The sequence below is a fragment of the Dunckerocampus dactyliophorus genome, chromosome 1 (assembly GCF_027744805.1).
Source record: "Dunckerocampus dactyliophorus isolate RoL2022-P2 chromosome 1, RoL_Ddac_1.1, whole genome shotgun sequence".
Taxonomy (NCBI): Eukaryota; Metazoa; Chordata; class Actinopteri; order Syngnathiformes; family Syngnathidae; genus Dunckerocampus; species Dunckerocampus dactyliophorus.
Window position 1 is genome coordinate 6,611,167 of NC_072819.1, and position 26,720 is coordinate 6,637,886.

Consider the following 26,720-nt stretch of genomic DNA (forward strand, 5'->3'; position numbering starts at 1 on the left):
TAAGAATGCTTAAAAAGGTGACTTAAAACATTGCCCTTACACTTAATAAAAGGGCACAGTTTGACCCTGGAACAGACTATTCAATTTTACAGTTTTATTAACAGTGCTTAACTTCTTTTTACACTTGTATGACAGTTAATGTTAAAAAGTGACTTAAAACATTGCCTGTGCACTTAACTAAGCTTTTAAGATGGCCACAGTTTGACCCTGGAACAGACTATTCCCATTTACATGATTCTCAACAGTGCCTAACTTCTTTTTACACTTAAGTGACAGCTAAGAATGCTTAAAACATTGCCCGTACGCCTCAGAAAGCTTTTATGATGGCCACAGTTTGACATTGGAACAAACTGTTTTTACTTACAGTATTATTTACACATATATGAATATTATTACTGAGATACATCGTTAGATATGATACTAATTGGCTTTCTCAGATATTTGTCCTGTTAGCTTAGCATACAGTATATTGAACTACATTGGCTTGCTTTAAAGTGTAAAATTGAGCTGACTTGGCTGAAAATGCTGGAACTGAAAGCAGTAGCAAATAAGAAGAAAAGCGTGTGAGCTGTTCCACTTGTACTGCTGCTTGTGTTCACTCGAAGGAGTCCACGCCTCTTCCTCTTTTGGCCCTGAGAGGAAGCTGGCCCCGCACTGATTATCCGCGTCATTGTTGGCGGTCACGGCAGATAAGAACGCGCATGTCAAAGACGGCTGGCGCATGGCACGCCATCAAACAAAACCTGATTGTTCCGTGTGTTTTTTTTAACAGCGTTTGGAACACAGTCTGATCTGTTTGGGTTTCAAAACACACCCAAAACCTTCAGAGAATGGCCAAGAAACAGCTAGCACCAACCAGGCGTCTTTACCTTTGACCTTGAGGTAGTGGCCGCCAAATCTGTAGGCTTCAAAGTTCAGCGACAGGGGCGTGTTGGACTGGTCCAGGAACAGGTCCACCCGGGACAGCTCGATGCCGTTTCTCTCAAACACTGGACCCAAAACCTCTCTGGCCACAAAAAGCACAAAAATAAACTTGATTGCTAATTCACTTCAAACAATTACACTCCAGTTCAACCAATCACAACATTGATCCCGCCGACCAACACTATGATGGCTGACTGACAGATTCAGTTCATTGATGTTGCAATAAATACATGAAAATATAATATATAATTACAAATAAACTAATACCGATATATCAAATCATTTAAAAGCTCATAAAATATCAAAAGGACAAGTGTAAGGGTCATTAATTGAACATGTAAAAAAATAGGTACAGTAGAAAATTATTTAGAATTACATTTCAAAATGTAATTAATAACTAAACAAAAATGAACATTTAAATTCATTAAGATCCCGAGACCGGGGATCTTGGTCTCAAAAAGGTTGGTGACCACTGCTTTATTGCATACTATTCATTCAGCATTCACAATAACATAAAACATATGTTAAATAAGTGATTACGGAAATACAGTACAGAAATACAGTATATACTGTATAATCCAATAATATTATTTAATAGCGTCTTACCGCAGTGTTTTCTTTTTCACAGCAGGGACTATTTCTGTGTTGATGTCTACGTTGAGGTCAAACTTGAGGCTGAAGCACTCCTTGCTGGGGTCCTGGGCACACGCGCGCGCACACACACACTTGGTTTAAAGCACCACAACACTTGGTTTAAAGCGCCACAAGCAGCAACGAACTGGCGTTGTTATGCCTCAGCATGGCCACCAGGGGGCTCCTGCACACTGTCGCTTAAAGCGGCTGAGCTCATCATTTTAGGAGAAACTTCCTGACATTGCAGCAGAATGATTTTGTCAATAAGCGAAAATGTGCTTCTTTGCCATGACTCACATCAGTGTGTCGCCTGCGTGCCTTCTTCTTGGCCAACTTCATCCCCCCTGCTTTCTTCTCCCTGCATGAAAAAAGAAAACGTGAGACATTTTACTGGAGCGTCCACTTCTCCATCCAAACGTAGCGACGGTAAGGGGTTGACGAGTTACCCACCCGCGCTCACTGCTCCCCTCGTCCTCTTCCTCCAGGTCGGAGGGGGGGCTGGTGCGCGGGGGGCAGGATCGTGTGGACACGTTCCGAGCCAGGATGGAAGCTAAAGGGGGGAGGACAAAAAAACAATAGTCATTACATTTTGTTTGACTGCATTTAATAGAATATAACTGAGAATATAATTGTATTTTTTTTTTTGTATTTTAAAAATCTTTGCGATTAAGTAATATTTTTATTATAATATCTTAAATATTATAACATTTTATTTTGTGGGGGTCTTGGGAGCATAACCCGCCAATAGCAAGGATATACTGTACATTAAATTGCCTATCAATTCATGAAATTGATGACATTTGTAACCCCCCCAATTTAAAAAACATTGACGTTTCAACGGCAATGAAAGCATACGTGAGGTACCGGCAGGGGCAACTAACTACCTTGGGGTTGAAGGTCAAAGCGGGGGTGGCGGTCAAAGTGCATGTTGTTCTCAGAGTGGCAGCGAGAGTCACATGACTCACACAGGTGGAGGGGGGTCTTGCTATTCAGGCCTTGGCAGTCGGGGTGATGGCACACCTGCGTATAAAAGAAAGCCCCACAGAAAACGACATGTCATTGAAAGGTATAGAGCAGATTTAATCATTATTACAACGGTCACTTTTATTGCAAATGTTGATGTGAAATCAGAGGTTTTGTGATACATTCAAACAGCCAGGCCGGTGGGTCGCTGACAAAGCCCAGACGACAGGCGGAGGGATTAAGGAGATCCTTCTTGGACCAGACAGATCCGAGCCCCCTCACACCTCCCCGGCCACCCCCTTCTCATCCCTCAACCTTCAGTGGGGGGTGGGGGTGGGGGGGCTTGATAAGCAACAGGGGACTCTTATACGCCTCCGCCGCCATCACGCAAACCCACCCGCCTGCCTCAGGATGTATGGGAGATACAATGGAGGTCCCACTAATGTACTTCCTGTCATTGTGTTTGTGTACTTTCCGTGTCTTCTATCGGCAAAACGCAGAGGAAGAAAGTGTGACGATAACCATAGAACGGGAAATGGAACTTAGAGGAATAATTTTGCCAAGGTGATGCTGCAACACTTACACATTCCAGCAGTACCTAGAAAAGGCCACTAGGCTACTAGTCTGGTTGGATTTTGGTTTCATTTTGCACTGGTTGACTTATTTGTACACTTGTATGACAGTTAAGAATGTTCAAATGTGACCTAAACATCGCCTGTACACTTCATCAGGCTTTCATGCTGGCCACAGTTTGACACTGGAACAGATGAATTTATTATTTCCGAAGAGAACAACTAGTTTTCAGGAGGGGCTTGACTTCGGAGGTTTTAAATGTATTAAAGTATGAATTATACATCTATTGTAGTATTATATTATTAGAATACACACTAATATACAAATTAAAAAAATGTAAATGTGCATTAATTATAAAAATATGTAATTAGTAATTGATTATAATACACAAATTGAAAAAAATATACAATTTTAAAGACTGTACATTTTAGTGAGTCGAGGAATGAATGAATGAGCGAGCGAACGAGTTAAGGCGGTGAAGCGTTGGACGTGCTGCCCGGCCGAGGTCCCGCCCTCGAGACCATATCCTCACCGTGATTGGTTCGTTCGGCCGAGGTCTCGCCCTCGAGACCATATACCTCACCGTGATTGGTTCGTTCAGCTACGCACACGACAAGTGTCATTCATATCAAAGTTGCGGGCCACACGAATATTAATTTTTCATATTAAGACGGGGGGCACAAACTATCGTCCTGGGGGCCGCGAGTCTGAGACCCCTGGTGTAGGCTGCATACGCTACCACTCATGGATTTGTGACTCGCTAATGCATTAATAAAGTTGATAATAAAGTTGAATCAATACAAGTTGGTTCCATTCCCAGGTCACAGTGCCCTCTACTGGTCAAGCTGCAAACTTACCTGCAAATACAAACACGACAGCCTCTCCTCCTTCTATCTTCACTTGCCAAGAAGACAGTTCTGTCTCAAGGCATGTTGACGTATTTTGACCTGTACGTAACTTACAAATAACGTGTGTGAACGGGCGTCAACGAACGCATAACTTATTGCCCGCGGATGCGGGACGTATTAATCATACGTTGACATACGTCGAAATGTTTTGTGCAGGCACAAAATTTTTGGATGACTTGGACGTACTATGATGTATGCCGGCGTGCTTCAGCGTGCTCTTAACTTACCCATAACTTATTGGACGTACGCCAGCGTATTGGCCAATTTTTTCAAAGGTTGGCGTAAGCTGGCTAAATCGTCAAGGTGTGCCAGGCGTTGGGTGTTGGGCATAAATTGTGAACACCGGCAACACGCTTCACATTCGTTGATATAAGTTGTCTATAAAAGTTAGAGAAACATTCTATGTAAGTTACAAATACGTCATGTTTACGTCGACCTCGTTATGAATACGCTATGTATACGCCCAAAATTGAAAAAAAAAAAAAAACTTCGGCAGTTCAACGTATGCCATCAAAATGATCACGTCAGGCATGCGCTGCCTAAATCGTCAAGGTGTGACAGGGCCCTCAGGGAGGAAGTAATGACCTTCAATGGATGAGCTACGGGGACTCTTAGCAAACGACCACGTTGCCCGTTGCCACCTCGCTGTCCTGCTAACGAACTCTGGCCCAGCCAAAACCCCTGATGAATAATCCCTGCGCTCAGTGTCTAGCCAGGTATAATCGCATCTTGGCAAGGCCTAAGGTGGGGTGGGGGTGGGTGACACGGGTTAAACTGGGGGAAGGAAGAAGGGTGAAAAGTCTCGCTGAAGACAGGAAGGGAAAAAGTGGAAGAAAAAAAAGTGGGTCCACAGGCTTTTGAGCAGCCCCAAGTCCTAATCTTGAGGCTTAATTGGTGCCTGCGCTCTGTCAAACGCATCTGACGCTCCGCCGGAGATGAATCGGAGCCGCTCGGCCCACCACGAGCCAGAACCTCCTCCTCCCTTCCCTCCTGCCTTTCACCCCTCCCTTCCTCTGGTCCAGCTCACAATGGACGGGCCAGACTGAGCTGGACCCACAGCGAGGACAAGTTATATTTAGACACTAAGTAGTCCTCTCTCGTCTCCTACTTCGTACCTCCTTTCCTTCGGGTGTATCATTATAAAAATAATCATTTATGTTTGTACAGTTAAGCAGTCAAACATCCTAAGTCCTGTCAGAACACACCTTGCTCTTACGTAACAGCAACACAGCATGCAAGCTTGCCTCCTTGCGGGGAGGATCCTAACATCGCAGGCCATATCCGATACTATACTGTACACACACCACTATTAATTACCTCAAATTAAATAGTACTAGTCACTGTGTAACACTAGTTCATAAATACGCAGGACTTGATGGAAAAAGTCCTTTGTGCCAATAGATGGTAATCACATGAGGCGTGGATGTTGAGAGTGTCGTGGGAACTTTATCGCAGCCATGGGAAGGATGTACATTTTGGGACACATCATCATTAGTGTACCTTCGAATCACTGGGTGTTTCGGCCTTTCAAAAAGGTACTGTAGCTCATTAAAGGTGGTACAATATGCCTATACATACACCATTAAATATTATGTACATATAGGACATTTGAGGTACATTCAATAGAATGCATGGTACATTAGAGGTACATCATGATGTAAATATGGTACATTAGTGTAAAAATGTTACATTACAGGTATATTAAATATGATGCACTTATGGTACATTAGAGGTTCAGTCAACATGATGTACATACGGTACATTAGTGGTACGTTAAATATGAGGTAAATATGATACTCGAGCAGTACATTCAATACGATGCACATATGGTACATTAGTGGTATGTCAAATATGAGATAAATATGGTACATTAGAGGTATATTAATGTAAAAATGGTACATTAGCGGTATGATAAATAGAATAAAAAATTTGTTACATTACAGGTACATTAAATATGATGTATTCATGGTACATTAGGCGTACATTCAATATGAGGGAAATATGACACATTAGAGGTACATTAAATGTGATGTAAATATGGTACATTAGAGGTATATTAATTAAAATGTAACAATTTGACACATACGGTACATTAGTGGTACGTTAAATATGAGGTAAATATGGTACACGATAGGTACGTTCAATATGATGTACATATGGTACATTAGTGGTACGTTAAATATCAGGTAAATATGACACATTAGAGGTACATTAAATGCGATGTAAATATGGTACCTTATAGGTATATTAATTAAAATGTCAATATGTTACATCACAGGTATATTAAATATGTAAGTATGTAAATAAGCATTTAAGGTATACATTAAAGTAATGGAACATTCAATATGATGTGCATAAGGTACATTCTCAGCATGTTAAATATGAGGTAAATATGCTACACTGGGTTGTATGTTAAATATGAGCTAAATATGGTACTTTATAGGTGCATTCAATATGTTGTGCATATAGTACATTAGTAGCACATTAAATGTGAGCAGAATATGGCACATTAGAGGTACATTAAATAGGATGTACATAAAATACGATGTAAATATGGTACATGAGAGGTATATTAATATACATATGGTACATTAGAAGTACATCAAATTGGATGTACATGAAATATGACAAATATGGTACGAGAGGTACAGTGATGTAAATATAGTATATTAGAGGTAGATGAAATATGACTACAACTTTACAGTTGGCATGTGCAAGGCCTGTCTTCCTTTTGAGGTGCGTCTGTTCTACGTTACTTTGACCCACAATTTAGTCTGGCAGGCAGTCTGCACCGCATCGTCCTCTTGGGAGCAGAACACGAGACCCGACTGCGTCCGACCCGAGCGCACGAAGCATTACACTGAGTAAGCTGTCTGCTCCGGTCCAGTAGTCGGGAACGGGACCGGCGCCCGGCAGGGATCACTGACTGGACATCAAAAAGGAAAGGTTGGAGGCCCCACCCACATGGGATTTATTATCAATAAATAAAGTGAGCATGTGTGGAGCACCGGCGGGAGATGAGTGCTGCTGGCAACTGACTCTGGATGAGAGGGGATGGGGGGTAGGCGGGTTGGGTGGGGGGCGTACTTATGCAACACGACTGTCGGACCGTCTGCACGCCTGCTTCACATTAAGCCTCATCATACTTGGATCTATTGGATCTATTCAAAGTCAAAAATCACATTGGAAGATAATGCCTGCGCTACACCTCTACGTTTTTCAAGGTTAGTTGTTTTTGCGTCGTTGCAACAAAAGACAAATAAACCTTTGGACTTTGCTTTGGGTCGAGGGAACAAATAAAGAACTTTTTGACATTTCATACCAGGAAGCGGCTGAGAATGCACACACAACAAAAAAACCCCCAACAAAAATACAGTGGAACCTGGGTTTTCGTTATGAATATGTTCCAAAAGGTCAGACGAAAACAAAAACATACAAAAACAGAGTCAACTTGTTGCATAGAAGATCATGTAAAGTTAAAATAAATGCTGTTAAATAAATTGTTGACACTCACAACTTTCTTTGGCCCCATGGCTGATTATTTAGCAGATGCACTCAATTAAAAAAAAATGTGTTTGCTTTGTTTGGGGACTTGATTTTGTACCATTAGAAATTACAATTCACTGTATTAAAATTGAAAGAAAAACATCTAAAATATTCAGGCATTATAAATATTTAGTATAATATTTTATTATTATAATTTACCATAAGTAAAAATACAAAATATTTTCTAAAATATTCAGACAAAATATATTTGGGATTTTATTATTATAACTCACTATAATGCACAATTAAAAAAAAAAAGTATTCAGTCATAAATGCATTACAGTATTATAAAAATTTATATTTTATTATAATTTACTATAACATACAAATACAAAATACTTTCTAAAATATTCAGCCATTTATATATTATTATTATTCACTATAATATACACATTTAAAACTAATCTAAAATATTCAGGTATCACATTTATATTAAATAATTAAAAAAATCAAAAATATTAACTGTGATGTGTGATAGAAGAGTTTCAGCTAAAATGAAAGGAAAGGTGTACAAAACTGTGGTTAGACCAGCGATGTTGTTTGGTCTAGAGACAGTGTCAACGAGGAAAAGACAGGAGAAAGAGCTGGAGGTAGCAGAGATGAAGATGCTGAGGTTCTCTCTGGGAGTGACCAGGAAGGATAGGATCAGGAATGAGTACATCAGAGGGACAGCACATGTTAGAGGTTTTGGAGGTCAGAGAGGCCAGACTGAGATGGTTTGGACATGTCCAGAGGAGAGATAGGGAATATATAGGTAGAAGGATGCTGAGTTTTGAACTGCCAGGCAGAAGGCGTAGAGGAAGACCAAAGAGGAGGTTTATGGTTGCAGTGAAAGAGGACATGAAGGTGGTTGGTCTGAGAGAAGAGGATGCAGAAGACAGGGTTAGATGGAGGCAATTGATTCGCTGTGGCGACCCCTGAAGGGAAAAGCCCAAAGGAGAAGAAGAAGAATATAGCTTGGAATTTATTATACCTATAATTCACGATAATTTTTTTTTTGAAAACTAAATTTAGAAACTATACAGTCATGAATGCATTTATGACTATTCATTATTATTATATACCACAAAATCTAAAACACTCACTCATTTTATTTATTTTATTATAATTCACTAATACTTCACATAGACATAAAAAACATTCATTAAAAGTCATAAATACATTTATTACATTATATTCTTAAACTTAGAATTAAACTATAATATATGTATATTGTTTATTAGTGCTGGCACTCGCAACTTTCTTTGGCCCCATGGCGAGTTATTTAGCAGTCACTCTTAATCAAAAGTGCTGTTTGTGCACCAGATTTTACATGTTTATTATGTGCAATATTGTACAAAAACCGAGGCAAAATTTTAGTGGACATTTTCAACAAAAAACTAATCATACAAAAACTGGGACGTACAGAAACAGAGGTTCAAGTATTACATCAAATAAATACATAAAAAGAATTGTGCTGGGAGGAGGAATTGAATAGCTTCTTCGAAAATAATCATTATTCAAATTGAATTCTCTTACATTTTTTTTGGTCCAAACATTAATTCAACTTTTGCATGAACGCCCATCAAAGCATCAAATGCTGGCATCTTCTTAAGTCAGCTTTATATGCAGACTCAAAGTATTGGGTCACCTACAGGAAGTGAAAAGTCAATAAAATGAAGCGCTAGTGCATCTTCCGCTGTACTGGGAAGGTCACTGATGCTGGAGCCAAGAGTGAGAGCTCCAGTGTAGCCTAAAAATACAGGCAATGACATTGCTGCGTCAGAGCGGTATTAATAGAGCTTGTGAATCAGTGTCTGAGCCGAAGGAGTGTTCCGTCGTGTGGTCATCCTCTGCTCGCTGACACATGACGACAGCAAGGTGGACTATCCCCACATTGGGAAATGGAAAAGTACACGAGAGAAGACGTGATGCTTGAGGTGTACTCATTCATCCAACGCATCAGACACTTAAAAGGACTGTCAGCAGTACTGCTCTTCTACATCTACAGTACATCAGGGGTGTCCAAATGCGGTCCGTGACTGTTTTTTTATTGGCCCACAGCACATTCTAAAATTAGAATTTTTTAATTATAATAATTAACAAGAAAACTAAACACACACACACACACAACAAAAATAGCAGCAAAAATGGAAAAAACAGCAGGAATTTTACAAGAATAAAGTCAAAATATTAAAAGAAAAAAGTTACTTTTTAAAAGAATAACGCCGTAATTTACGAGGAAAAATGATTAGTAGCATAAAGCTGAAATATTAAACAACATTTTCTTTTTAAAGTTGGTATATTAGAAGAAACAAAACAACGAATAAAGTTCTCACTTTTGAAAAGTTAGGTTGCGGAAAAAGTTATAATGTTAGGAGAAGAAAGTAAAAATATTTTGGGAATAAAGAAAATTTACAAGAAGAAAGTTGAAATTGTTTGAAAATAAATAAATAAAAAAACCCAAAACAACAACAACAGAAATGGAAAAAAATAGCTGTAATTTTACAAGAATAAAGTCAAAATATTAAGAAAAAAAGAATACGCAAAATAAGTCGTAAGAATATACTTGTAATATTATGAAGGAAAATAATGTTGATTTAGTAGCACAGAGTTGAAACTTTAAAGAAAAAATAATACTTTTTAAAAGTCATAATATTATGAGAAACAAAACAATGAAAAAAGTTGTAACTTTGGAAAATTTGGTTGAGAGAACAGTTAGAATTTTACGAGAATAAACTATTATGGGAATAAAGTCATAATTACAAAAAGAAAATTTACAAGAAGAAAGTTGAAATAATTGGAAAGTAAAAACAGCCAAAATGGAAAAAATAGCTGTAATTTTACAAAACAAAAAAAACTAAGAAATTTAGAGAAAATAGTTAGATTCTAACAAAAAAGGCACAATTTTACAAGAATAAACTCATTAAATTATGAGGAAAAATAATGTCATTGTAATTTTGAAAAATTAGGTTGCGGGAAAAGTTATGTTACGAAAATAAAGTCAAATTATGATGGGAATAAACTCATAATTACAAGAAGCAAATTTCCAAGAAGAAAATTGAAATACATGGAAAAAAATTAAAACCTGTAATTTTACGAGAATAAAGTCAAAATATTCAGAAAAAGGTCGTATTTTAGCAAAAGAAAGGCACATTTTTATGAGAATAAAGTCAAAAGATTGAGGAAAAATAATGTAATTTTAGTAGCACAGAATTGAAACATTAAAGAAAAAATGTTGTCTTCTCAAGTCGAAATGTTATGAGAAACAAACAAAACAACAAAGAGAAAAGTGAGAAAAATTATAATGTTACCAGAATAAAGTCAAAATATTATGAGAATAGAGTCATAATTAGGAGAAAAAAATTTATAAGAAGAAAGTTGAAATAGTTTGAAAATTACCAAAAAACCCCCCAACAAAACAATAGCAGAAATAGAAAAAAAACAGCTGTAACTTTAAGAGAATAAAGCCAAAAATATTAAGAGGGAAAAAAAAAATTGTATTGTAACAAAAAAAAGAGGCAGAAAACAAGTCGGAATATTACGAGAAACAAAGAAAATTTGGTCGGGGGAAAATGTATAATGTTACAAGAATAAAGTCTAAACATTATGGGAGTAAAATCACAACATTTAAAAAGGAAGAAAGTTGAAATACTTGGATTTTTTTTAAAACTGCAATTTCATGACAATAAAGCCGTATTGTAATGCAAAAAAAAAAAAAAGTCTATATTTTATGAGAATAATGTTATGAGGAAACAATGTCATTTAGAGTCAAGATTATGAGAAACAAAACAATGAATAATAAAGCTGTAATTTTTGGAAAGTTAGGTTGCAAGAAAAGTTATGTTACGAGAATAAAGTCAAAATATTACAGGAATAAAGTAGGGGTGTAACCATTCGTTTTAATAACGATTCGATTCGTATCATGATTTGTGGTTGCCGATACAATTCAAGGACGATATTGGTTCATTTAGAACGATTCAATCCGAAACGATTCGATAACATTAAATTGGTTCAGTAACTTTTTAGCCAAAAATTCAACCAGTGTGACTGTGAAATAAATAATCTGTATATAGGACTGTGCAGGTGAAGTTTCCTAGATTCCCGTGGTTTTTTGTAAGGGAATCAGGTATAAATAAATTGTTGACCTAAACAAGCAAGTAAACAAAAATGTATGGCAAATTCATTGAGATTTATTTGAATGAACGATGTTAGATCAATATATGTCATCCGGAATGGCAAATAGTTGGATCATAGGAATATAAATTGATACATCGGTGTACCAGATGAATCGTTACACCCCAAGAATAAAGTCATAATTACAAGAAGAAAATTTACAAGATGGAAGTTGAAAAATTAAAAGAAAAAGCTGCAATTTTATGAGAATAAAGTCAAAATATTAATAGAAAAAAATCTGCATTCTAACCAGAAAGTCACAATTTTATGTGAATAAACTCAAATATTATGAGAAAAAAATGATCTTTTTAGTATCATAAAGTTGAAACAGTAAAGAAAAAAATATATATATATTTTTAAAAGTCGTAATATGACAAACTAAACAAAATAAAATTGGAAATTTGGGAAAATTAGGTTGTGGAAAAAAGTTCTATTACGGGAATAAAGTCATAATATTTTGAAAACAAAATTTATGGAGATGAAGGAGAAAGTTGCAATATTTCAAACATTTAAAAAATGTTAAAGGGGGAAAAAAAGATTAAGGAGGGAAGTTGATATTAATAATCATCTTTCTCACCTACTGTATATGACAAAGCTGAGATGCAGTTTTGTCTTGAAATATATCCAACTTCTTAGCATTGCTAGTAGGACTACTTTCTTTTTCTTTTTTCTTTTTCACAATCCAGTCACATTTTCATAAAACCACAAACACAAAGCGTGTGTGTGTGTGTGTGTGTGTGTGTGTGTGTGTGTGTGTGTGTGTGTGTGTGTGTGTGTCACTACGTCAGAACCGGCTGTTTGTTTCTGCTTTTGTTTCTTTTCCTTCCAGAGAACGTGATGACGCGTTCCAGTAGAAGATATGTTTCAACTCGCAGTCGAAATTATGAGCTCCTCTTCCACAGCTGGAATTCTTTCAGCACAACTTCAGCAATGTTCTTGATGATGAATATAATAAGTCTCGGGGTGTCCAAACTTTTTTCCTCCAGCGAGGGCCACATATTGAAAAATGAAAGGATGCAGCTTTGCCACTTTGATATTTTGTAAAGCAACACATGTAGATATGCTAAGAAGTTATATAGATTTCAAGAAAAAAATGCATCTTAGCTTTGTCATATAGGTGAGAAAGTATATTATTAATATCAACTTCACTTCCCCCCCCCCCCCCCCCCCCCATTGTTGCTGGGTTTTCTTTCAAAATATTTAAACTTTTTTCAGAAATAATCTTCTCGTAATATTAGGACATTAGTCCCATAATATTTTGACTTTATCCCCACAATATTGCGTTTCCCCCAACCTAATTTTACAATAATGACAACTTTATTTTGTTTCGTTTGTTTGTCATAATATTACGCCACAAAAACGACATATTCTTTAATATTTCAACATTATGCGACTAAACTGACATTATTTTTCCCCACAATATTACAAGTTTGTTCTTGTAAAACTGCAACTTTTCTCGTTGAAATACGACTTTTTTCTGTTAACATTTAGACTTTATTTTTGTAAAATTACAGTGTTTTTCCCCTCCATTTCTTCTTGTTTCATTTTTCATTTTCCAACTTTCTTGCTGTATAGTTATTTGTAATTACCACTTTATTCCCATAATATTTTGGCTTTATTCCCATATTATAACTTTTTCTCCACCCTAATTTTCCAAAAATTACAACTTTAGTCTGTTTATTGTTTCTCACAATATTACAACTTACAAAAAAATTGTGTTTTTCTTTCATATCTAAACTCTACACTACTAAAATGACGTTATTTCTCCTCATAATATTACGAGTTTATTCTCGTAAAATTGCATTTTTCCTTGTATGACTGCTAAAAATGTAATTTTTAAATTATCCATCTATTTTCTATGCCGCTTATCCTCGTTAGAGTCGCGGGGGTATGCTGGAGCCTACCCCAGCTAACTTACGGGCGAGAGGCGGGGTACACCCTGGACTGGTTGCCAGCCAATCACAGGGCACATATGCTGTAGACAAACAACCATTCACACTCAACAATTTAGAGTCGCCAATTAACCTAACATGCATGTTTTTGGAATGAATCCCACGCAAACCCACGCACGCACGGGTAGAACATGCAAACATGCAAACTCCACACAGAGATGCCCAACGGAGATTCGAACCCAGATCTTCCCGATACCCTGACTGTGTGTGGCCAACATGCTAACCACTCAGCCACCATGCCGCCCGGAATTTTTTAATTATATTAAATTATAATTATAATTATAATTATAATTAGATTGTGCCATGGGCAAATAAAAAACAAGCCCTGGGCTGCGAGTGTGTGAGTTTGATGCTTCTTTTTTTTTTTTGCACTGTCCTGCTGCTTCTCGACTAAATCCTCTTAAGACCAGAACAGTGTCAAGCTGCAGTGCCCGGATCGTGGAGACCACCAGACAGAACCAGTCACCTGCAGCTGGGGTTCAAACAACGCTCAAGTGTGGCTCATAGCCTCAGGGCAAACGCAGGATGGACGGACAGACGGAGCACCAAGACCAGCAAAATATTCAAATGAACTCCCCATTTGGAGACAGTTCCGAGCCGCACACACAGAGGAGGACTTGTTTGAAATGTCAGCGTGTGCCAGCAGCAGCGAGGCTGGTGTGTTGATATAAGAAGCAGATGTGAAATATGCACACTTGAGGGAAAAGTGCAGGCGGAAAACCGAGAAAGTGCTAGCTAATGCAGCACACCTGCCTCTGCTTTCAGCAGCAACGACACGCTACAAAATCAAGAGCCTTTACCTACCATGGAATTCAAAAGAAGTGATCAATATCTCCCAAAGTCCAAAGTCCCGCTCGCTTACGATAGTCCTGATGCACAAAAGATGACGGGACGTCTCCTCTATGTTTATGACGGCCGTCTGGCAGCACACACACACACACACACACACTTAACATCGCAGAGTCATAGGCCCTGCCCACCTGCCTAATCACACACCCACAAGCTCACACACATCCCGACTGACTCACACGCCACAACGTCTTCTTCCTGTTACTGCTCCATCCCCGAGACTCTCGCTGGTTCCATTTGAGACGTCAAATGAAGGGCGTCTGTGACCTTCTCAAAAGTCATGCCACTTAGAGCTCAAACTAACGACGTAGGCAAACGTAGGCAAAGAATCAAGTTAATTATTATTTCCAAACATATTTGTCTTGCTTTTCATGCTTTTTTAAATAATGCATCACAGATGATGATGATGCAAATTGGACGATTACGTAATTCCGTAATTTCCCCACATCTACTCATGTCAGCACTACCTATAAAAGGCCACTAGTTAACAGTATCACCCCGCAAACACCTTCCTGTTCCATTTCCATGGCATTCATGTCTGTAAGGTGCCTTTAAAGGGCGATTCGCTTTATTTGATTTCAGTTTCATGGTACAGTGCTTGCCTTCTTTTTACATTTGTGCGACAGTTAAGAATGTTAAAAATGTGACTTAAAACATTGCCTGTGCACTTAATAAAACTTTTATGGTAGCCACAGTTTGACCCTGGAGCAAACAATTTTTATTTGCATTATTATTAACAATGGTTTACTTCTTTTTACACTTGTATGACAGTAAAAAAAAGTGATTTAAAACATCCCCTGTACACATAATAAAGCTTTAATGATGGCCACAGTTTGACCCCGGAACGAGCCATTTCTGTTTAGATTATTATTAACGGTGGTTTACTTCTTTTTACACTTGTATGGCAGTTAGGAATGTTAAAAAGTGACTTAAAACATTGTCTTTACACTTCATATTTTATGATGGCCACAGTTTGACCCTGGAACAGACTATTTCTAGTTGTGCATGGTTCAGATCAAGGGTACCCTTTGCTGTCTCCAACTTCACTTGAGTAGTATTTGAAATAGTTGTTCTAACAATGTGTACTATCCCTATCACTCTGACGTTTATAGAGTGAGGAAGCTTAAATTAACCATAAATTAAGCCTGTTCATGTTTTTAATTTTGCGCTAGCACGGCTATGTTGTAAAAAAGTGTCTATATTTGGACATTGAAATGTTACATGTAAAGCATGTCTACTTTTGTTGTGAAATTAACAATATTTTCTCTGATAATTTTGTCATGATTTCCACTTAGAATTAAAGAATGATGTCTGAAATTGGTTTCTAATGTTTTTTATTCAAATATTCTCAGTGTAAAAAAAAATAACTGTCGTGCAATCATTAGTGAAAAGTACATAACCTTCGTGTCCACCTGCCGATGAAAATTTTGAAGAACATAATTCCATGGAAAAACAAACCCCATGACGATTACAATGGTATATATTCATGGAATAATTACTCAACTCTGCAACTAAAGTGATTTTTTTGTGTATAAAAGAGTAAAATAGGATTATTTGAACAAAAGTCTAACACACACAAATTTCGTGTCCAGCCAGTTATGTACGTACACTTCGAGCTCACAGCGTAAATTGCGCATTGCTAGTAAATTTTTAATTAGAAAATAAAAAGTGCCTTCTTGGGCCAAACAAAACTTGTATCCTTCCGCCGGTTATTCTCATGTCTGTCGAAATGTTCAGCTATTATGCTGGCTTGTCGTCAAAGCTCACTTCTGGTCACGTGATGGCGAATGGTCAGTGACGTTATATTTTTGCTTGACTACGACAAGCCGGCATTTTCAGATTTCCCCACTCTGGAAACCATTTTCAAAAAATACGCTTTTTCTGTGTGGATGAAAAGCTGAAACCATGAAACTTTTTTTTTAATTTTTAAAATAAGTAGCTTTAGAGCCATCTGGACATGAAATAACACCCCTATAGTCATCTTTACACTCTGATTACCCAATATAGTGGACATAAGACATTAAAAACATAGAAAACCTGTTTACAACCTTCTAAATACACTTTAACATTGTTCGAGTCCTCTAGACATGAAATGACACCCCTATAGTCACCTTCACACTCCAGTTACTAGGGATGTCTCGATTCGATCTTCAGGATCGAGATCGGCTGCCGATCCGCTGTATTTTGAAGATCAGACAATATTGGCTTCCGCCATGAGATCGGGCCGATCCGGTTGCCGTATCACATTCGTACCTCTGAGCTACACTCCGATATTGCAGTTACAGTAATGCGCCTCAAAGCTGGTTGCCACTCGACTCTCGCCACCCGCAAGTAGAAGGAAACACAACACCACCATGCAGCCATGTTTGTGGTGTACCGTGGTGAAGTTAGTTTCACGGTGGATGTTGGACATTCGGCTCTGTAGCTACAGCGGTAGTTTTCCCTCACTGTGCCCGGACTGCTGTGTCATTGTTCAGGGAGCTCGCACGCAGTGGCGGAGCTACGTGGTGGCCGTAGCCACCCTTGGTCACTCTCCGGCCACCTCACTGGCCATCCAGACATTTCAGGTATCAGCTTATTGCCCACTCTCTATGTGAGCAACGGTCTCACCTTGGCCACCCAAATGAAAAATTTCTGGCTCTGCCACTGCTTGCACGGGAAGTGCTGCTCTAACCGCTGGTTGTTTACACTACAACCGTGTCAAATGATTAGTCCTACTCTAAAAGTATTTTGCACGCCCATTTTTTCCAATGTTATCCTTTATTGGTTGAACTTTTTTTATTGGATGTATCTTTGATTGGATTAGACACCTGACTTAGAGGTTAGTTACAAAAGCCAAACAATGTTGTTGGTCATGCTGTGTAGCAAAAAAGTAAATTCAGCAATACTTTGGTTGCATTATTTTTAATACTTTGAAGAGCTATTTTCATAACCATGTTGAATTCCACAAATTCACGTTTGTAACAAAAGCTTATTATTAAAAAAAAAAAAAAGGATCAGTACCGGATCGGTACCAGATCGGATTGGCAAGACTACGGAAAAAAAAAATCAAATCAGAAGCCAAAAAATGTGGATCGGGGCAACCCTACCTATTACCCAATATATCCCTCAGTCTGACCCTGTCTTATTTTGTTTTTTGTTTTTTGGAGGGGGTACTAATCCAAGTGAATCCCATTTCAGTCTTTGCAATTAGCTAGCTCACTAAAAAGGCAGAGGGGGACATGTTTGAAGCAGGGTAAGAGAGGGTGGCTCTTAATGCCTGGCCCCCACCATGTCCATGTCCCCCCCACTGTCAGTCTTAATTAGAAGAGGCTACTTTTAAAAGAGTGCAGCGCAGCAATGCAATTACCCTGAAGGATTACCCCCACCCGCCGGACAATGCCATTGTTGGGGGCCGGAGGGGGGTGGGGGGTACGACTCGACCTTGGCATTTACCCCCAGTCCACTTTGAATTGCAGCCAGCAAAGGGAAGCAAGCAAGCCTTTTGCACACCAACATGAAGCTGCAAAACATGGATTGTTTTTTTTTTTTAATAAGGGGCGGGGGAGGGGGTGTTATCGTAACCCCTCCTGGCTGGAGGGGGTGCAGAGGGGGTGTGGGGGTGGGCTGCTCTTAAGAACCCTGATCAGTGGGCCCATATAAGGATCGTTTTCATTGGAGCATCAGTCAGGTACCGCTTCCTGTTATTCCCAGTCTGTCGCAAGGCGGACCACCGCTCCAGTGGGGGTCAACTGCCATCACTGGTGCAACCACCCCCACCAAAATCTCTCCCTTTGTACTTCCCTGTTTAGACATGGTATAAAGTATACAGTGGAAGCTTCAAGCTTTCAAGTCCTCCCACAGGAAACTCTATAAATAGAAATAATCCGTTCCGGGGTCAAACTGTCGCCATGTACAATGTTTGAAGTCACATTTTAACATCCTTTGCCGTCTTTCAAGTGTACGAAGTCACGCTTAACAGTCAAATATAAAAACTATTTTTTTAAAATCTTAACTTGAACGACGACGACGACGATGACTGCGTTCTTGCTGCTCAAGCAAGCGCAAAAAAGTCAGTCTTAAGAGGCAAAAACAATAAAACAGTCAATTTAAACCAGGAGTGTCAAAACTTTTTCCCATCAAGGCGGGAAGCGGGAGACACGTTTACTTAAAAATAAAAAATAAAAAAAGTTGAATCCGTGACAAAAGCGTATTAGTATGAAATTTTCTCTTGCATTGCACTTTTTTTTGCTTTTTTTAAAAATTTATTTTTACAAATATTTCAACTTTTTACATTTTTTCCTCATAATATCATGACTTCATTCTCATATTTGTCAGAACTTTTTCCCCCAAACTTAATTTTCCAAAAATTGCAACTTTTTCTGTTTCTCATATTACAACTTTTTTCCTCTACATTTTTCAATTTTATGCTTTTTTTTTTTTAGTTACTGTTATGATGACTTTAGTGGCGGGTGTAGTAGGCTTAGATTTATTAGGTATTCTTAAGTATTGGTGAGTACAGTACGATAATATGTCAGGATTACAGCATATTAAATATCTGTGCTTTTTATGGGAGTCAAATGGGACCAAATTGGTATCAAAGGTAAAAAGGTGTGGGCATGTATGCAAATCTCCTATTCGACACACCTTGCAATAAAGAGAAGCACTTACATTTTTAGAAATAATCATAATAATAAACAAATCCTGGCCATACAATTTCACACAATTAGCTTTTTTTCTTTTTTTTTTAAATGTGTAGAGAAGCCTTTTTTTAATGAAGCTGTCCTTCCTGAAGTGGTGGTGGTATACATGTAGCTCTGATGCATATTGTATATGTTGCTAAAATGACTTAAATGACTAACTTTTGCACAAAAAAAAACCCTTCAAGACAAACTACTCCTCGCCTCATTCGTCATAGCTCATGTAGGGCTAACGTGGACTTTAGAATTAGGACTTGAGCCGTTACAATGCGGCATAAACGTGTGGTCATTTCCATGAAGGCGACGTAAGTTCACGTCGAACGTGAGTCGTGCATGTCCTGGCCAAAGAAAGAAAGAAAAAGCATAGACAGTAAAGAGTCATCCACGGCTGGAAAAGTACTCCACAGCCTGTGAGTCGTACGTGGATCATGGCGTGGGAAGCATGTCAGAGCACGACTCGGTGGTGGCGACCCAAACTGGAAAACTTAAAAAAAAAAAAAAAAAGTACACAGTAACCCCTCGTTTATCACGCTTAATTGGTTCCAGACCGGACTGTGTTAAGTGAAGTTCCACTTATTTAAAAATGGAATACAGTAGTAGCTCGCATAACATAAACCCACCTTTTACATGAATTCCACTGAACATAAAGAATTTATGTAAAGTTTTTGCTTCGTATTACAGAAGAAATTCCATATAACATTAAGTGTCAAGTCAGTTCAAGTCTTTTTTTTCCCCCCCCAATCAACTTTATTAATGCCTCAAGTCGGTGCAAGTTTAGACTAACACTTGGTGACGCCTTCTGACGGATCACGCTCTCATTGGCTGATTTTCGGGGCACCGCCTATGCTCTCATCTCATTGGCTGAGTTATACAGCACGTACGTGAGTTTGTGTGAGAGACAGGCTTGTCCCTTCAACCTCCTTCCTCTTCGTAGTCCTCCTGAAACTAACTTAAACAATTAAGTTAAGTTACAAATTAAAATTTTGCACACAGCATTATCGTGTAGTGCATGTGCGTTTGTCTGTGAGACCAGCTGACTCTTAGACTCTTTGAGTTGCGTTTCGACTCAGGCTAGTCCTCCTCCTCCTTCCTGCCTCCACTTGCGCTCCTGATCAAGACATCTCGTGAACGGTAAGATTGTTTTTTTTTTTCCCCGTTTTAATCATTTACAGTTATTACCTTATTTTATATTGGAATGTTACTCTACTACGTTTATGGTAACGTTTTCTTATATTTTCCAACCATATTTGGTGGACTGTGAATATTTTGAAGTGCCAAAGGGGTGAGTTTGGGAAGATCTTGGAACGGATTAGGCTATTTACATGTATTTTACGCTTCGTATAACATAAAATTCCTATAACATAAAGGTTCTCGGAATGGATTATTTACGTTGTAGGGGCGTCTACTGTATTGTCATAAAGCAGAGAAAACCTGCTTACGACCTAAATACAGTTAACATTACTAGAGCCCTCTATACATGAAATAACACCCCTATAGTCACCTTTACATTGTACCTCATATAGTAGACCTAATATGGTAATGGTTTAATTTATTTGAACATGCATACAAGTTACATTGGAATACTTCACATACTACAATTCAGTTCCACATCTTACACCACCTCCCCCCATCCGTTTCCCATCAATTGCAATACATTTGTTCACTTCGTGTATTCCAAATGTACTCTTTGCTAGATAAAAATACATAGAAAAATGAGACAATAAGACATAGAAAATCTGTTCACCACCTTGTTAGCATTATCAGAGCCCTCTAGACATGAACTAACACCCCATAGTCACCTTTACACGCCCATTACCAATATAGTAGACATAAGAGAAAAAAAAGACATAGAAAACCAACTTCTAAATATGCTTTTTAACATTATTAGAGCCCTCTTGACATAAAATAATACCCAAGTCACCTTTACACTCCTAATACCCAATATAGTAGCTATACTAAGAGAAAATTAGACATAGAAAACCTGTTCACCACCTTCTAAATATGCTTTTTGGCATTATTAGAGCCCTCTAGACATAAAATAACACACATATTTACCATATACTGTACATACTTCACATATTTACCTTTTCACTTCTATGACCCAATATAGTAGATATAATATATTACAAGACATAATATTGACTCACACATGTTAGCATTGAGAGAGTTCCTTCTTGTTGTTGTTCTGTTCTCACACATGTTAGCATTGGGAGAGTTCCTTGTTCTGTTTTTTACTTCCTGTTCTGTACAGTGCTGCCTGTGGTGGCTATTGTCTCATCAATGTAACATTACTGACACCTAGTGACCAGTGTGGAATACTACATATCACAACGTCTTTTTGAATGAGTCTTCTGAATGCATTTTACTTAATTGAGCCATTTTAATGCTTGAAAATGCTTCATATAGGCAAAAAACACAATATTTTCTTAAATATGCATATTTTTTTGACAAAACAGCCATGAAACAGCATGATTTATAAATATATTTTTGAAAAAACATGGCAGAAGGTTACTGTATTTGTTTTTGTAATGCTTCTACTCCTGAATGCACACAAAAGGGTGAAAACGTGTCAAAAGGTGCATCCCTACTGTGAAGCCTGTGCTACTATTTTTGTGACAAGTACACCCCATGGTGGCGCTCTTATTAAACCCCCCCTAAGTCAGATTGTCTTGAAATTTCTCACACAGCGCTACAAAACAGTCGCTGTAACTTTCGGGTGTTAAGTCTAATCAGCATGAAATTTGGTACGCACCTTTCGGGGACTGACAAGCACATGTGTGTTAAATTTGAGCAAGATGGGTTAAAAACACAGCCGCCGTCAAGCAAAATGTAGGCGGGACTTGGCATGATGAAACGTTGAGGGTATCTCTATGACATGTATGCTAGCATGTCTTACAAGGCATTTTCAACTCAACCCATAGGGGGCACCACTGATATCATGTTGGAAATGCGGCTGGTATGACACGTTTTTTCCGGGCAAACGGGCAGCCAAAATACGAGCCTCCATCAGGAGAGAGAGCCTCCAAACGTGAGCTAGTGCCTCCTAATACTTCACAGCCTCTTGACACGTACGTAAAGAGAGCACGCGGCTTAAAGGAAGTGTTTACTGCGCCGCTTTAGCACCGCCCTGTCACTGCTCGTTAGGTGAGATTTTCAGCGGCGGCGGCGGGACAGGAGGGCAAAAGGCCAAGTCTGGGACAGGAGAAGGCGCAAACACGAGGGAATCCAAAACGGAAACACAAAAGCCTAAAGCAGATCCAGCTGTTGGGAGGGAAGGGCCCGTTGCTGTGGCGAGCCCAACCTAACGACTTGTCTGGTCGTGTCCCATCGAGGTTTACTGGGGGAGAGGCGGCGGCGAAGACGATAAGCAAGCTGAGACTCGCACACAGTGCGCACTTCGAATTGTATCCAAGTCGGGCCGGCTGCTTTTGTGGACCCGCACAAACATAGTCCAAATACACAACAAAAATAAATGGGACAAAAAGACTTATATTTTCCTTTCCATTTGCGCATGCACTCCTACTCATGAATAAAATTGACTTTATAATGGATTCTGCTCATCATTTTTGCGCTTTGGATAAATAAACATAAATAACAGGGGTGACAAAGTGTGGCGTGGGGGCCATTTGCGGACCACAGCTGTTTTTTTTTGTTTTTTTTTAAATAGGCACGTGACACATGATAAAAATATAGAATACATACATAATAAAATAATTAATAAAATATAATAGAACATTTTTAAACTCAGCAATAATTTCAGAAAAAGAGAAAATATTGAAAAAAATTTAATCTGAGGACAAAAAGTTGTAATTTTATGAGAATAAATATTATGAGAATGAACAAATTGATCAATATTATGAAAAACAAGCAAACAAAAAAGTATTTTTTTTTTAATTAGGTTGCGGAAGAAGTTATAATAATATGGGCATAAAGTAAAAATATTATGGGAATAAAGTCGGAAAGAAAAGTTGAAATCTTTTTTTTAAGCTGTAATTTTACAAGAATAAAGTCAAAATATTGAGAGAAACAAGTCAGATTCTAATGAGAAAAAAGTCACAATTTTATGAGAGCAAGCTCATAATATAACAGGAAAAATGTCATTGTATGACCATAGAGTCGAAATATTAAAGAAAAAAATATGTTTAAAGATGTAATATTATGAGAAACCAAAATAAAGTTGCAATTTTTGGAAAATTAGGTTGCGGAAAAAGTTGTGTTACGAGAATAAAGTCAAAAATATTAGGAAGGAATAAAGTCATAATTACGAGAAGAAAATTTACAAGAAGAAAAATGAAATGGTTGGAAAATAAAAAAAAGACAGCAGAAATAAAAAAAAAATGCTATTTTTTTTACGAGAATAAAATCAAAATATTACAAAGAAAGTCATACTTTAAGGTAAAAAAAAGTGGCAATTTTATGTAATATTTTTTGTAATATGACAAAAAAAAAATAATTTTAGTAGCACACAGTTGAAATATTGAAGAAGAAAAAGTCATAATATTATGACAAACAAAACAACAAATGTTGGAATTTTTGGGAAATTAGGTTGTGGGAAAATGTATACTATTACGAGAATAGAGTCAAAATATATGTGGAAAAAAAAGAATAATTGGGAAAAAAATGTCTGTACTTTCCTAAAATAAAGTCAAAATATTAAAAGAAGAAAGTCGTATTTTAAGGCGAAAAAAGTCGAAAAATAATGTCTTTGTAGTAGAATAGAGTTCAAATATTAAAGAAAAAATATGCTATTTTTTGTAGAGTCGTAATATTATGAGAAAAAAAACAAATACTTATTTTTGAAAAATTCGGTTGCGTCAAACATTATAATGTCACGAGAATAAAGTCAAAATATTGTGGGAATAAAGACATAATTATTAAAAGAAAATTTACAAGAACGGTTGAATTCGTTGGAAAATAATAAAAAAAAACAAGCAAAGCAAAGAGCAAAGAGCAATGTTGATAATGGGCTTTTCACCTATAGGACAAAGCTGAAATGCATTTTTTTTCTTAACTATATATATATATATACACTTTCTTATGCTTTCCAAAATATCAAAGTGGCAGAGTTGCATCCTTTCAGTTTGCTGGAAAAGGTTTGGACGCCGCTGGTCTCTAATGTGAGAAGGTACTATGCAATTTAAATACATATTTGACTTGAAAAGCAGAATGACAGCAGTAAATGAAAAGCAAGCATGGATAACAGCCAACCAGATGGCATCTGATGATAAATGCGATTTGTTTAATAGCTGAGAAGAAGTGCCATGAGGAGCGTGAGCAGGCCTTTTCCCGCTCTTACGTCACAGCTCCTCCCCCAAGTCATAAAGTCAGCGGGAACATTACAAGTTGTGACATCGGCGGAACCCAACCTCCTCCAGCATGAGTCAAACAAGTGCAAGCAATCAATGCTGTTCAAGTGGAATATTTTAACAACATAACATAGAATGTACTAGTTGATTATTATTATTGTTGATGGAGGAAGCTGAAAGAATTCCGAGTTACACAAAAAGTCTGGTGTAAATATAAACGCTCAAATACAGTATAACAAGTTCTTTTTTTTAAACATGATTTGGGGTGCATGAGAAAGTAGTTTGAATACATGGTCATCTATGAACAAGTATACTGCAGACGTTATCTATCTCTTTCTATATCTATAAAAACTTCTTGCCAACTTTACAAAATAAAGTATCCCTTTTAGCTTGTGATGTTATAAAAGTATTGTCTTTATACTTAACTGCAAATTCAGCAGGAAAAACAATCGCAGCAGCAGCAGCATCAGCAGCAGCAGCAGCAAAACACTGAAATATCGCCAACTCTTGACTGTGGTAAATGTTTAATAAACAGGATATGGATGGAAGGATGCTTAAAAGCTGTCCTCCACCACTTTATTCATCCCTGTTGCCATGAAGACAAACAATAAAAATAGTTTCTTTTCCAATTGTGTCCACCGAGAGGACAAGTGTATTGAAAAGTGTGTGGGGGGTGGGGTGGGGTGGGGTGGTCTCCTCCACATGATGTGACGGCAAGGAGGGATGATCCCAGCAACCACAACAAAGCAGAAAGCGACGAGACGGTGTGTCGCTCCCCCTGCGTCTTCTGGCCAGACCGCCATTGTCAAGCGTGGCAGGCTTCAAAGCGCTCATTCATTTCACACTCCACCGGACATACACAAGAGGCCCCTGACGCCCCCTTTTTAAAGCGCCTTAAACCCCCCCGCACCACCTTGTATGAAGCGCTGTGTGCCTGCGATGAGGGAGTGAACCGGAGGGGTGGAGCCATTGTCATGTGAAGACGACTTATTGTACGTTTTGTTAAAAAAAAAAAAAAAAAAAAAGAGACTGACTGGTACTTTGTGGTCCGACGTAGGAGTATTACACTTTCCAAAAGAAAGGAATACACCAATAATTGTAAGTATGTATAATATACATCATCTGAATGGACAATACTATAGGTGAATGAACGGCAGTACTCGTGCAGCCACGGACTGTGATGCTACCAGCGCCAAAGGGGCAGATCTTCAGTATGTCCCAGCACATATTGGAATACATGTTTCCCTCAAATGAACCGCAGCTCCCTCTGTGCCGGCAGTACAGGTACCAAAGGAGCCAATCTTCAGAACGCCACAGTATATGTTGGAATTGATGTTTCTCCTCAATAAACCACAGTCTCCCAGTGTCAGCAGCACTCATGCAGCCCCAGATGGTGACACTACCACTATCAAAGGAGCGGCTCTTCACAACACCACAGTATATGTTGGAATTCATGTTTCTCCACAATAAACCACAGTCTCCCAGTGTCAGCAGCACTCATGCAGCCCCAGACGGTGACACTACCACCACCAAAGGAGTGGATCTTCAGGATGTCCCAGTACATTCTGGAACTCATGTTTTCCCTCAAATAACTGCAGCTCCCCCATGCAGGCAGTACTCGTGGAGACCCAGACTGTGACGCAACCACTGCCAAGAGAGTGGATATTCAGAATGTCACAGTATATTTTGAAATTCTTGCTTCACTTAAATGAACTGCAGCTCCCCCAGTGCCAGCAGCACTCGTGTATCCCCAGACTGTGACACTACTACTGCCACTAAAGGAGCACATCTTTGGAATTCCGCTGTGTACACTATGTTGGAATTCATGTTTCTCCTCAATGAACCGCAGCTCCCCAGTGCCGGCAGCACTCATGCACCATGCCGGATTGTAGGCAAGACACAATTATCTTGGTAGACAATAATGACTGTGTGTTGACTCATTTTCATTTTGGGTGGAATGAGTGCATACAGAATAAAAAAAAAAGAAAAAGAGCGCGTGTTACCTTTGAGGCCCTGTGGCGGTCGGGACACTCGGGATGCTGGCACACCACCCAGTCCTCCTCCTGGACGGGCTTGTCATCTGAAATGACGACAGAAAAACAGGCAAATTATGCATGTTTGTCAGTTAAAAAACACCATGTGAGTGAGTGTCCTGAACGTGAACATGCCTGCCAGAGTGAAGCTGTAAAAACACGGGGCCTGCAGTCGCTGCCTGTGTTTACGTACGGTCCG

At 38.4% G+C, this 26,720-nt stretch overlaps 1 protein-coding gene across 2 annotated transcripts in view; it reads right to left on the minus strand.

Moving 5' to 3' along the window:
- Positions 1 to 26,720, minus strand: part of plekhg5b (pleckstrin homology domain containing, family G (with RhoGef domain) member 5b) — a 73,864-nt gene that overhangs the window by 29,729 nt on the left and 17,415 nt on the right. Inside the window, exons 2-7 of one of the 2 annotated variants that reach the window (XM_054785326.1) lie at positions 26,492 to 26,568; positions 2,442 to 2,577; positions 2,008 to 2,107; positions 1,855 to 1,915; positions 1,531 to 1,622; positions 870 to 1,006 (exon numbers count right to left, since the gene is read on the minus strand). In XM_054785326.1, the coding sequence (XP_054641301.1) occupies positions 870 to 1,006; positions 1,531 to 1,622; positions 1,855 to 1,915; positions 2,008 to 2,107; positions 2,442 to 2,577; positions 26,492 to 26,568 (603 nt within the window). Of the gene's footprint in view, positions 1 to 869; positions 1,007 to 1,530; positions 1,623 to 1,854; positions 1,916 to 2,007; positions 2,108 to 2,441; positions 2,578 to 14,458; positions 14,612 to 26,491; positions 26,569 to 26,720 lie in introns of those variants that run through there. The other variant, XM_054785336.1, reaches the window with a different exon arrangement.